The sequence below is a fragment of the Lissotriton vulgaris genome, chromosome 1_1 (assembly GCF_964263255.1).
Source record: "Lissotriton vulgaris chromosome 1_1, aLisVul1.2, whole genome shotgun sequence".
Taxonomy (NCBI): Eukaryota; Metazoa; Chordata; class Amphibia; order Caudata; family Salamandridae; genus Lissotriton; species Lissotriton vulgaris.
The window spans coordinates 1,294,552,252-1,294,564,359 of NC_141685.1; the positions used below are offsets into that span (position 1 = coordinate 1,294,552,252).

Sequence of the window (12,108 nt, forward strand, 5' to 3'; positions counted from 1 at the left end):
GGAGGGTCGCCTGTGGAGCCCGCCAAGCCTCTCAGCAGATGCCGTAGAGGGACAGGCCCAATTAACCCCATCGACAAGCTCAGCTCGTCATGTATAATGGATATGAAGACCCTTCAGCACAGCAGGGGAATTGCTGTAGCATCGATGTGGTTAAGGGTCCTCAAAGTCAGTTTGACAGCTTTTCAATGGCGGTCGGACCACTATCGAAAAGCAACACTGTTACTACAACTCAGAGTAAAGAGTCAAAAGAATATCAGCAGAAGCAAACCGCAAGATTTCAAATCTTGCCTGTGGCAAAACCTATTTTAATTGGCAACAAAAGTGCAACTGACTTACCAGTATGCGTACGCTTGTGTCGTTGCAGCTCGTCACTGCGTGTGAACCGCTTCCCACAGTATTGCCAAGTGCATACAAAGGGGCGTTCACCCGTGTGCCACCGCAAGTGAGCTCGCAAGTGGGAGGTTTTCCCATACACCTTGCCACATCCCGTAATGTGGCAGATGTGCTGCTTCTTTTTGCCAGGATCGCCAGACATCCTGAAAAGGTAAAGAGAAAGAGGTAAAGTATACATCACCAAGTACTTCAATTACAGATTCTAAAGTAGACATAAATCTATTGAAGATGGGAGGGTTCTGGGCTGCCTCACAAAAAAACAAGACACACAGGACAGATACAAGAAAGCACTTGCATTTCAACAAATTATCTAAAACCTTTATTTGTAGATCACTAGCATTCATGAGTCCATATAACAATAAGAGTGACCTTTGGAAATGGGATATATTGGTTTTCAAGAGAAATGTTACATCAGCGGTTAAGGGCTTGCTGTCGTTTAAGGAAACACATTATGTCTGGATGGAGAGGATGACAACGAACCAACCTTAAAACAGAGTAGATGTTGGTAGGTAAAGACCTAATACGTTTAATAGGATGTGTCTTTCTGAAGGGAAAATTCTGCTAAATGCACAAGTTACTACTTGTGTAACGAAATATCTGTACGATACATTAGTCAGTGATAGATTCCTTACCTTAGAACAGGGGTATTCAAAGTACGGCCCGTGGGCCGATGGCGGCCCGCCCGGCCTTAATTGGCAGCCCGCGGACCTTGTTGCCATACGAGTCCTTCATGGGTAAAGTACAAAGTAAACAGAGAAGATGGCCGCAGGCGCATACGTTGTGAATACATATTGAATACGTATTCACGTTTGCTCCTGCGACCATCTTCTTTGCTTATGCTTACCTCTGATTGGACTGAGCCTCTGCAACGTCACAACCGGCGCAAAGCACATGCCCTTTATAAGTCCGCTGTAACTAGCGCTTTTACAGCTGACTTTTAAAGGACCTGTTAAGAAGATTCCTGTGTCCGTGGTGACTATGTCTACGTCCTCGCAGCCCCGGAGAATCTTCATCGACGTCCTCGCAGACCCGGAGAATCTTCACTGACGTTCTCCCAGCCCCCAGCGAATCTTCACTGCAGCCGGAAAACCTTCAGCGTCACTAGTTTAGCTGCAGGTAAGTGTAACCGAAGGCATATGTCACTTTTTCCTTTTGTAATGTATCGTTGGCTACCTTTTGTCTTTTGTTATCTACGTGCCCTGGTCCTGGCTAGGGTACCGCGCTGTCCTCCTCTGAAGCTGACCTCCTGCCCTTGTGTGATCTCTCCGGAATGTGGCACTTTCTGAAGCAGAGCCCCAAGCTCTAGTTATGCTTAAAGTCCCAGCTGTGCTGTTTTGTAGTGGGGGGCAGGGGTCAGGCTCGCTCACTGTTCTTGCTTACTGCATGCTTGGTCTCACAAATAATTTGGCATTAACAGCTTCTGCAGTTTTTAGAGGTCACCTTGATGTGTAGGTTTTCTTAATAACCGAGACAGCTGAGGTGTGGGCAAATGTTTGCCTTCTGTTGAGTCCAAAGTTAGGATCACACGAGAAAAATTGAGTGCTGGATGTTTTCCAATTTACCTTAAGGAGAGCACAAGGAAGGATTAGTTACTTACCTGTATTCCTAGTTCTCATCCAGGGGTATACTCATCAAAGTCATAATCTATGAATTATCTCCGCCCATGTGCGGGATCCCGGAGCATATAGAAAATACATATAAATATATATGTATATATATGTGAAACATATATTTGCAGCCTAAAAAACATTTTCTAACTGGCAAAATTGCCGCAAAATTACATAAATTAGCATACATACAGTAGTACTCTTCCAAACCCTAAGGAAGAAAGAGAGCAGAAAACATTTGTATACAACAATGCTTTATTGCCATAGGAAAACCTGTAATTGCAGGCATTTGCCAGTAGGCTGCAGTAGAGTATAAAGCAAACAGAGAAAACTGACACCTTGCCTTTAAGGCATTAGAGTAGGGGTACCGTGCCTTTAAGACCTGAAGGCAACCCCCCTGCTCCCATGGTGCACCACAGGTGACAGTTGGGTCAGTTCTTTTTGGAGGTGCATAACACCTGAGGAGATCCACAATAAAACATCTCATAACTGTGTAACTCTGCTCGTCCGGGGAGGTGGGCGGGAGCTTATGACTTTGATGAGTATACCCCTGGATGAGAACTAGGATTACAGGTAAGTAACTAATCCTTCTCATCCAGGGGATACTCATCAATAGTCATAATCTATGAATAGATTAGCAAGCTCATACCCAAAGTCTTGCGGACGAGCAAGAAGTATAAAACTTCACAGAGCGATTAAGACATTTATTGCAAATACATCTTATGCAAATAAGTTCCTTAAAGAGGCCTGCCCTACTCTGGCATAGGCCTGAGTATCTGAGTCCAGGCAATAATGGCGGGTAAAGCTATGAACAGACTGCCAAATTGCCGCTTTACAAATTTCAGAAATAGGAAAATTACGAAGGAGAGCTGTAGTGGAAGCTTTCCCTCTAGTGGAATGTGCATGTGGTTTACCCTGCAAAGTCTTGTTCGCTAGCTGATAAGCAAAAGCTATACAGGAGACAATCCAGCGAGAAATGGACCTTTTGGAAGCTGACAGGCCAGTATTAGTACTGCCATAGTTAACAAAAAGCAGGTCAGACTTTCTCAGAGGCAGGGTTTTTGACAAGTAGAACTTCAAGACCCTCCGGAGATCAAGGGAGTGTAATGATCTCTCCGGGAGAGTGGAAGGATTTGGAAAAAATGTGGGTACGGTAATAGACTGGTTGATATGAAAGTCTGAAACCACCTTAGGCAGGAAACTTGGGTGCGTTCTTAAAACCACCCTATTGGCATGAAAAACTGTGTAAGGTTCCTTGCAACACAAGGCCTGTATTTCACTGACCCTACGGGCAGAGGTAATTGCCACTAAAAAGGCAGCTTTCCAGGTCAAGTGCTGCAAAGAGGCCTTATGGATAGGCTCGAAATGAGCACTCATCAGCTTAGTCAGTACAACATTAAGCTCCCAGGGAGGGGAGGGGGACCTCACCGGTGGGAATTTTTTTTTTAGACCTTCTAGGAAATCTTTAACTACAGGCATAAGGAAGAAAGATGTCTCATTAGGAGACATCAATATGCTGTGATGGCAGCTAAATGAACCCTGATGGAGGGGTACTTCAAGCCTGATCTCGCTAAATGCAATAAATATGGAAGAATCACCTGCTCTTGGCCATGTACCGGGTCAAGAGAATGCTCACGACACCATATGAAAAACCTCTTCCACTTGAAAGCGTAGGACTTCCTAGTGGAGGGTCGCTTCGATTCTTTAAGAATAGTCATGCAGTGTGCTGGGAGGTCTAAATGTCCATACTGGATGACCTCAGGAGCCATGCAGTCAAGCGAAGGGAAGGAAGGTTGGGGTGCAACACCTTCCCCTGGTCTTTGGTCAGCAAGTCTGGACGGCATGCTGGGCGCCGGTGAGGAACCTCCGACATCTGAAGAAGATCGGGGTACCACCACTGGCGTGGCCACTCTGGTGCTATCAGGAACATTCTGGTGTTGGTCCTGTAGAACTTCTGGATCACCGCCGGGATCAGAGGCAGGGGAGGAAAGGCGTAGAGTAACGTCTGAGACCAGCTGATCAAAAGGCCATTCCCCAGTGATCCCTGTTGGGGGAACCTGGATGCGAAGACGGGGCATTTTGTATTGGCCGCGTCTGCGAATAGGTCTATGTCCGGTACGCCCCAACACCGAAAAACCTCTTGAGCCACTTCCTCGTTGAGCACCCAATCGTGCGCTTCTACGAAGATTCTGCTGAGGCAGTCTGCTTGGACTTTTTGAATTCCTGGTAGATGAACTGCCACGATGGATAGGCCTCTTGCTAGGAGCCAGTGCCAGATGGCTTGCGCTTCCAGAGACAAGACTCTTGACCTTGTGCCTCCCTCCTTGTTCAGATAGAACATAGTTGTTGTGTTGTCCGTCTGAACCTGGAGGTGGTTGGTGCGCAGAGCAGGATAAAGAGACTTGAGAGCAAGATGAACTGCTCGAAGCTCCAGGAAGTTGATATGGTAGTCTTGCTCTACCTCGGACCAAAGGCCTTGAACTTGGAGTTGGTCCATGTGAGCACCCCAGCCTTGGAGGGAGGCATCCGTGACAATTGTCTGAGATGGAGGAGGACGATGGAATGGCTGTGAGAAGGTGGCCTGATATGCAGTGCTCACTATTCTAGTGAACACTATGTATCAGTCCAACAACCCTTATTGATGATTGGTTGTAAGTCAACCTTATAGACCAGCTATCCCAGTAGCATGGATACGAGCAGTCTAAGGCTAAAGACTCGAGAGGGCGTGTTAAGCCAGCTGTTTACCACACATATACCCCTTGAATACCCAGTGAAAGGACACCACACAAGTGTTATGAAAATAAACAAGATATTTATTAAGAATCACAACAGCCCTGTACTCTTTATGAGGACAGGGTACTAAGCACAAAACAAAACTCTTACGAAAATACTTAAGTTAGCACAGTATATACAAATGCCCGAGGGGCACGGAAAACCATATACTCTGAAAGTGGAATGCGAAATTACTAGCAGGTAAGTACAGTACTAATAGCCTTTGGAATCGCTAGGACTTGACTATAGAATCGTTAGATTACTTCTAGGAGACCCAGGGGACTCGGGTGCAGAGTGTGCACTCTCACGCGTGATGCGGGACAAAGTCTATGGTAGCTAGTAATGACAAAGTTAGTGTTCTCGGGCGAACCCGACCTGGTAGGAGGAAAACGAAAGTGGATTCTGACCCTTGGATAGTGAGGCTATGCTGGGGCACCGAAATGCCGAAGTTACCTAGCCCAGGGGCTGCAGCTGCATATGTCTCAAAAGACGTCGGGAATCCTCGTAGACGGACCAGGAGCCTGGAAGAAAGAAGTTACTGGCAGGCGACCAGTGAAGAACGTTCGATGGATCCAAGCCTGAATCGAAGGAAGATGACACCTGAAAGCAGAGGGGACCAAGTTCGAGACTACTAGCCAGTAGTCAGTGGGCACCAGGAGGGCACCGGATGGTAGCCACCTCGACTAGGTGAGTGGGTGACGCTGTGCTCGCAGATCTCACGGACCAGGAGGCGTTGTCGGCGACCAGGATGGAGGAGCGAGCTGTCCCACGATGGATGAAGCTGTCGGCGTCGCTGGACCCAGGATTGGGCAACAAAGCCTTGGCAAATTCAAGCCCACGCGGTGGACTCAAAATGGCGTCTGGAGTGGACCAGGAGGGTCCGGGGTGCCTCTCTTGAAGAAGGAAGCAAGGGCCAGTCTGGAGCAACCAGACCAGCAGCAGTGATGTCGTCGGGCGTCGTGAAGAAGGCCACAAGCCAGCCGGCTAGTAGCCACACGATTTACAAAAGGGGGGTGGTGATGAACAGAGTGTCTGAATTGAGCAGACCACTCTTACCCAGTCCAAAGATCAGGGCTTGATCCATCACCGTTATTTATCTCACTGCCCCATCCCAGCTCAGAACCTGGCTATATGCAAATTAGTCTGTCCCTGGCCCAGTGCATCATGGGAACAGGGCAGACTAAACTACCAAGCCAATTCTTTACCAGAAAGGAGCCAAGCTACCGGGGACCGGTTTCTGGCATTTCAGCCTCTTCGGCCCGGCTTGCTTGAATCCTGATGGAGCAGTGAGAAAGGAACTCATGTCTGAGTATACCCTGCCACACCTATAGTGGCCAAAATCGATTTACAAAAGGGGGGTGGTGATGAACAGAGTGTCTGAATTGAGCAGACCACTCTTACCCAGTCCAAAGATCAGGGCTTGATCCATCACCGTTATTTATCTCACTGCCCCATCCCAGCTCAGAACCTGGCTATATGCAAATTAGTCTGTCCCTGGCCCAGTGCATCATGGGAACAGGGCAGACTAAACTACCAAGCCAATTCTTTACCAGAAAGGAGCCAAGCTACCGGGGACCGGTTTCTGGCATTTCAGCCTCTTCGGCCCGGCTTGCTTGAATCCTGATGGAGCAGTGAGAAAGGGACTCATGTCTGAGTATACCCTGCCACACCTATAGTGGCCAAAATCGATTTACAAAAGGGGGGTGGTGATGAACAGAGTGTCTGAATTGAGCAGACCACTCTTACCCAGTCCAAAGATCAGGGCTTGATCCATCACCGTTATTTATCTCACTGCCCCATCCCAGCTCAGAACCTGGCTATATGCAAATTAGTCTGTCCCTGGCCCAGTGCATCATGGGAACAGGGCAGAGGACTCAAAATGGCGTCTGGAGTGGACCAGGAGGGTCCGGGGTGCCTCTCTTGAAGAAGGAAGCAAGGGCCAGTCTGGAGCAACCAGACCAGCAGCAGTGATGTCGTCGGGCGTCGTGAAGAAGGCCACAAGCCAGCCGGCTAGTAGCCACACAGCGCGGTGAGCACGCAAAAGCAGAAGGGCCCCACGCAGATCGCGGAGATGCTGGAGGGCTGATCTTCGGTGCTGGAGCTGCTCAGGGTTGGGGCTTCTCGGACCCCAAAGCACTCACCAGTGGAGCACACGGTGGGCTTGTTGCAAAGAAGTCGTGCAGTCTTGGCGATCGTCGGTCCCTCGAGGTCTCGTCGCACTCACAGTTCTCAGCTTTGCTGTAGAGGTGAGTAGAGGTCAGAGGTGCCAGGGAAGCCGGGTCTCGTCGAGCTGGGTCGTCGGATTTGTGAAGAAGGACTTGCAGCAGACCGCAGTGTTCTTAGGATGGTGCCTGCGGATGCAGGGTGACTACTCCTTAGCCACAAGGGAGAATCTTGAAGAAGGAAATCTTGATGTCTTTCGCAGAAAGTCGGGTCTTGATTCCAAAGATGATCTAATTTGAACAGGGGGCCCTCTCCCATCTTTATACTAAAAAAGGGGGCTGACCCGGTGACTAGGTCCTGCCTATGGGTGGGACTTGGAGGGGGGTGGTTACACCCCTCTCCCATGCCGGACTTCCCCAGGCCAGGGGCTGGTGTGCCCCTGGAACTGGTTCAGACTGGCCTATGCGTAGTGAGCACCGGGGTGCCACTCAGCAGTCACCTTCCTGTAAAGCCCTGCCTACCCAGGATACACAAAACCATGTCTGGGACGATGCTAGCACCGCCCCTGACAGGAAACCCTTTGTCCAGGCTCCCCTCGCTGGAAGGACTCCCAGCTGCAGGGGGTCAGACTCGTGTCTGTGGTGGCAGCATCCATTTTGTGGAGCTGAGGCTTCGTTTAACTTTAACCGGGGTTCACAGTTACATACATGTCGTGTCCCTCTAGAAGGGTAGAATGCTAACCCCGTCGCCAGAATTGGCGAGGGGTTAGTATTCCAATTCGTATGACACCTTACTCGACATGTTTTGATAAAGCAATACCACAGTTAGCATTTAACCGCGAGGATTATAATGCACTTAAGAGTATATGGTATGCGATATCATGGAACAGCTATTAGGACTTGGTTCCGCAAGCTGCAGACAGGCTCAGCTCATGCCAGAGCACCATCTCACACGATTCCAAGCACTCTGCCTTCAGGATTGTTAAGGCCTGCCATAGGAGTGACTGATAGGAATCTGTGTGTCCATTTTAGGGTTAGATATAGGTATACTATATCTACAGCAAAGGGTGATTACACGACTTAGCCCCAGCTGTCATGCAGCCAGTTGTGTCAAATTTAGGAGGCCAGCCAGGGGTGGCATAATACATGCTTCAGCCCCTGGTAGGCCCTGGGTACACCTATGCCCTGAGTTACAGGGTCTGATAAGGTGGCCCAGTACCAATTGGAAATGTACCTAGGGTACATGGAATCCATTTTACAGAGAGAGCAGTAGGCCTGGGGTCCTGATTGGCAGGGCCCCAGGTCGACTATGTCAAAAACCAGCTAAAACACAGGGCAAAAAGTTGGGGGCAACCATAGTCAGGAGGTACCTTCCTACACAACCCCCCCCCCCCCCCCAACGAAAGGAGATAAGGCTATCCTTGTCCAGGTAAGCCTCTATTACCTAAGTGGCCATATAAGGAAGGACCAGCTCTGGCTTGGTTTCCCCCTGTGTCATGGTCCACTAGGCAACCCCTCACCCTAAGGGTATCTGAGGGTCTCCACCATAGGGAATCTCTGTCTCTGGTGTGTCTTGGGAAAATAAAAGGCTGATGCTGGGATGGAGTACTGAAGTGAGGCTCCTCTACCTTTGGGCTCAACTTCCTCCAATCACCATTCATCATGTGTGCCTTTCTTTCTTTAGCTGAGATGCACTGAGCTCTCAGGGTCAGCCTCTGGCTACCTAAAGCTGGAGGCTGAGTCCCTCTGTTTGGCTTACTGGAGGGACAGGTCAGGTCTGGGGTTTTCAGGCCCCATGTGTGGCTGTGCCCAACAGTGTCCAGCTGTGGGAGGTCCCTAACTACTTTTAAGGGGGATCCCTCAGGAGTCTGATTTATTTTCACTTGGCTAGGCTTACCAGCTTCAGTGATCCTCATCTGCTGATTAAGGAGTTCTTTTGGACAGGGGGCCCTTTGGGGTCCACCACTGGCCTCCCTGACCTCTTCAGCCCTGGGCTGACTGAGGCAGGGTAGAGAGGTGCAGGTTACCTGCTCCAGACTGGGTCCCACCTGGGAAGGGTCCACTGCCATCAGGGGCTCTGCCAGGCTAGGCCTGACTACCTCTGGGGCAGTTCCTTCAACAGGGGTAGAGTCAGTTCCCTGAGGAGGCTGGCTCTCACCTAGTGTCTGGGAGGGGGAAGACTCTTCTTCCTCCTCAATGCTCTCTGTTTGAGTGGAGTGATCCGTTGTTTCAGGCTTCACAACCTCACTATCTGTTTGAGTAGAGGCTGAGACCATTTCAACCTTGCCAACCTTTTCAGGAGGGCACTCAGTTTGTGTTTAGGCTGTGACTGTCACAGCCCTCCTATCCTGTTCTGGAAAGTCTGTCTGAGCCTGGGCAGTGGCTACCACTGCCCTTCCAACCTTTTCAGGGAGGAATGGTGCTTGGACTGGGGCTGTAGCTATTACTGCCCCACTAACCTGTCTGGATAGGCCTATCATTCTGGAGTGAGTTTCTTGCTCCACCTCAGCCCATGCTGAGAGTTCCAGGTCATTCCCCAGTAAGCAATCTACAGGTAGGTTATCTGTCACTGCCACTCTCATGGGCCCTGTGACATTACCCCAGCTGAGCTTGACTACTGCCATGGGATGCCTTCTCTTCACTCCATGAATGTCTGTCACCTGATAAGTAAAACCAGGGGTCAGTTGAGCAGAGGGGACCAGATGGTCAATCACCATGGTGATGCTGGCCCCTGTGTCTCTGAATGCCTCAACTTTCTGACCATTCACTATGACCTCTTGTCTATACTTTCCCAAAATGTGGGGTCCAGTAGTGAAGTTGGCAAACCCCATGCCAGTCTCACAGACAAGAGTGTGGTCAGGGGACCTGGCTAGGCCATAGTCCTCCTGATTGCCCAGAGTAATGCCCACCACATTCTTGGGGGCACTCCCACCACCTGGGGGATTACCACTAGTGGTAACAGGAGGTTTAGGAGTATTACCTGGGGGTATATTTCCCTTATTGCCATTTTTAGGGCAACTGGCATCACTTTTGTAATGGCCCACCTGTTTACAGGTATGGCAATAAGGTTTCTTTTGTTCAGAAGGAGTGTTCTGGGACCCACCACCCTTGTTGGAGTTTTGGGGCCCTTGGGAAGTCTTCTCTGTGGATTTATCCCTACCCTTCTCTTGAGGCTTGGTTGATTCCTTCTTTTGGTCACCACCCTGGTTTTTAGGCCTGACCCTGGTTCTGACCCATTTGTCTGCTCTCTTACCCAATTCCTGTGGAGAGGTCAGATCAGAGTCTACCAGGTGCTGGTGTAATAACTGGTTCTGACAATTACTTAAGATTTGCTCCCTCATAATTAGATTGTACAATCCTTTAAAATCAGTAACCTTACTACCCAGTAGCCAGCCCTCAAAAGCCTTAGTGGCACAATCAACAAAGTCAGTCCAATCTTGAGACTGAGTTTTCTGGGTGTCTCTGAACAGCAACCTGTACTGCTCAGTGGTTAAACCAAACCCATCAACCAGTGTATTTTTCAAGATTTGGTAATTGTTAGCATCCTCCACTCTAGTAGTGAGGAGCTTATCTCTACCTTTACCATCAAAGGAGAGCCACAAGATAGCTGCCCACTGACTTTGGGGGAACACCCTGCACAGTGCAGGCCCTCTCCAAAGCAGTAATCCATTTGTGGATGTCATCCCCTTGTTTAAAGGGGGGCACTATCTTATTCAGGTGCTTTGTATCAAAACTCCTTTCCCTATTGCTAGGTTTATTGCTGCCACCAGTGGGCTGTAGCCCACATAATTCTTGCTCTCCAGCAAAGGCAAGTCTCTCTTTGGCCAGGGCAAGTTCTTCCCTTTCAATCCTCAGTTTGACTGCCCTTTCTTCAGCTTCATACACTCTCCTCTGAGGGGAAGTCATCCCTCTGTGAGAAGAGTTGTGAGAGCCATTGGTTCGAAGGGATCTGTTAGAGCCTCTTGATAGAGACCTAACTCGTCCATTCCCAATGTTAAGCTGACCTGAGAGTGGCCCCAGGGGTCCCCTAGTACCATTCTCATGCCTGCTTAAGTTGGACCTGGTTAGTCTGCTGACTTCTACCTGTCCCTTATCTGCCTCATCCCCTGACAACTGATCCTCATCCTCATCCTCAGCATCATCTGCTTCCTGGAGGGGATGGTCATGGCTATCAAAGGGTCCCTGTAAGGAGGGCATACTCCCATCTGGATTAGAAGGGTCTGGGTTACCAGCCCTACTGGCATCATAAGCCTCTAAGAGACTAATCAGAAAGGAAGTTGTGGGGTTAGACCCCTGCTTAATCTTCCTAGAGGTACACACTTGTCGTAACTCATGGAAGCTAAGCACAGTATATCTGGAAGGGAGGACCTGTGGAGGGTCCACTGACACAAGGGGAGACTCAGAGTTTCCTCCTTTGTCTGACATACTGTTTCTAGTGTGGTGTAAGTGATGCACCTACCTACACTATGTGTTTGCCTACTGATCCCTTGCTAAGAGTTGCAGCCAAGGTGTGCTAAGCCTTGAGGAGCTGCAACAGCTGGTTCAGTAGAACTCAGAGTATTCTAAGCTTAGTTATATGTACCTAATAGTACTTATGTGATCTTTCAACAAGATATTCTTAGGATACGTGTGGTAAAACAACAGCAAGCTCAAATCCCAACCGCTGCTCACCAATGTGAGAAGGTGGCCTGATATGCAGTGCTCACTATTCTAGTGAACACTATGTATCAGTCCAACAACCCTTATTGATGATTGGTTGTAAGTCAACCTTATAGACCAGCTATCCTAGTAGCATGGATACGAGCAGTCTAAGGCTAAAGACTCGAGAGGGCGTGTTAAGCCAGCTGTTTACCACACATATACCCCTTGAATACCCAGTGAAAGGACACCACACAAGTGTTATGAAAATAAACAAGATATTTATTAAGAATCACAACAGCCCTGTACTCTTTATGAGGACAGGGTACTAAGCACAAAACAAAACTCTTACGAAAATACTTAAGTTAGCACAGTATATACAAATGCCCGAGGGGCACGGAAAACCATATACTCTGAAAGTGGAATGCGAAATTACTAGCAGGTAAGTACAGTACTAATAGCCTTTGGAATCGCTAGGACTTGACTATAGAATCGTTAGATTACTTCTAGGAGACCCAGGGGACTCGGGTGCAGAG

General features: G+C 49.0%; 1 protein-coding gene across 2 annotated transcripts in view; it reads right to left on the minus strand.

Annotated features, from left to right (window-relative positions):
* The window catches only part of SP1 (Sp1 transcription factor), a 176,622-nt gene that overhangs the window by 33,390 nt on the left and 131,124 nt on the right, over positions 1-12,108 (minus strand). For both annotated transcript variants that reach the window (XM_086965388.1, XM_086965395.1), the window contains exon 5: positions 337-536. In XM_086965388.1, the coding sequence (XP_086821514.1) occupies positions 337-536 (200 nt within the window). The remainder of the gene's footprint in view (positions 1-336; positions 537-12,108) is intronic.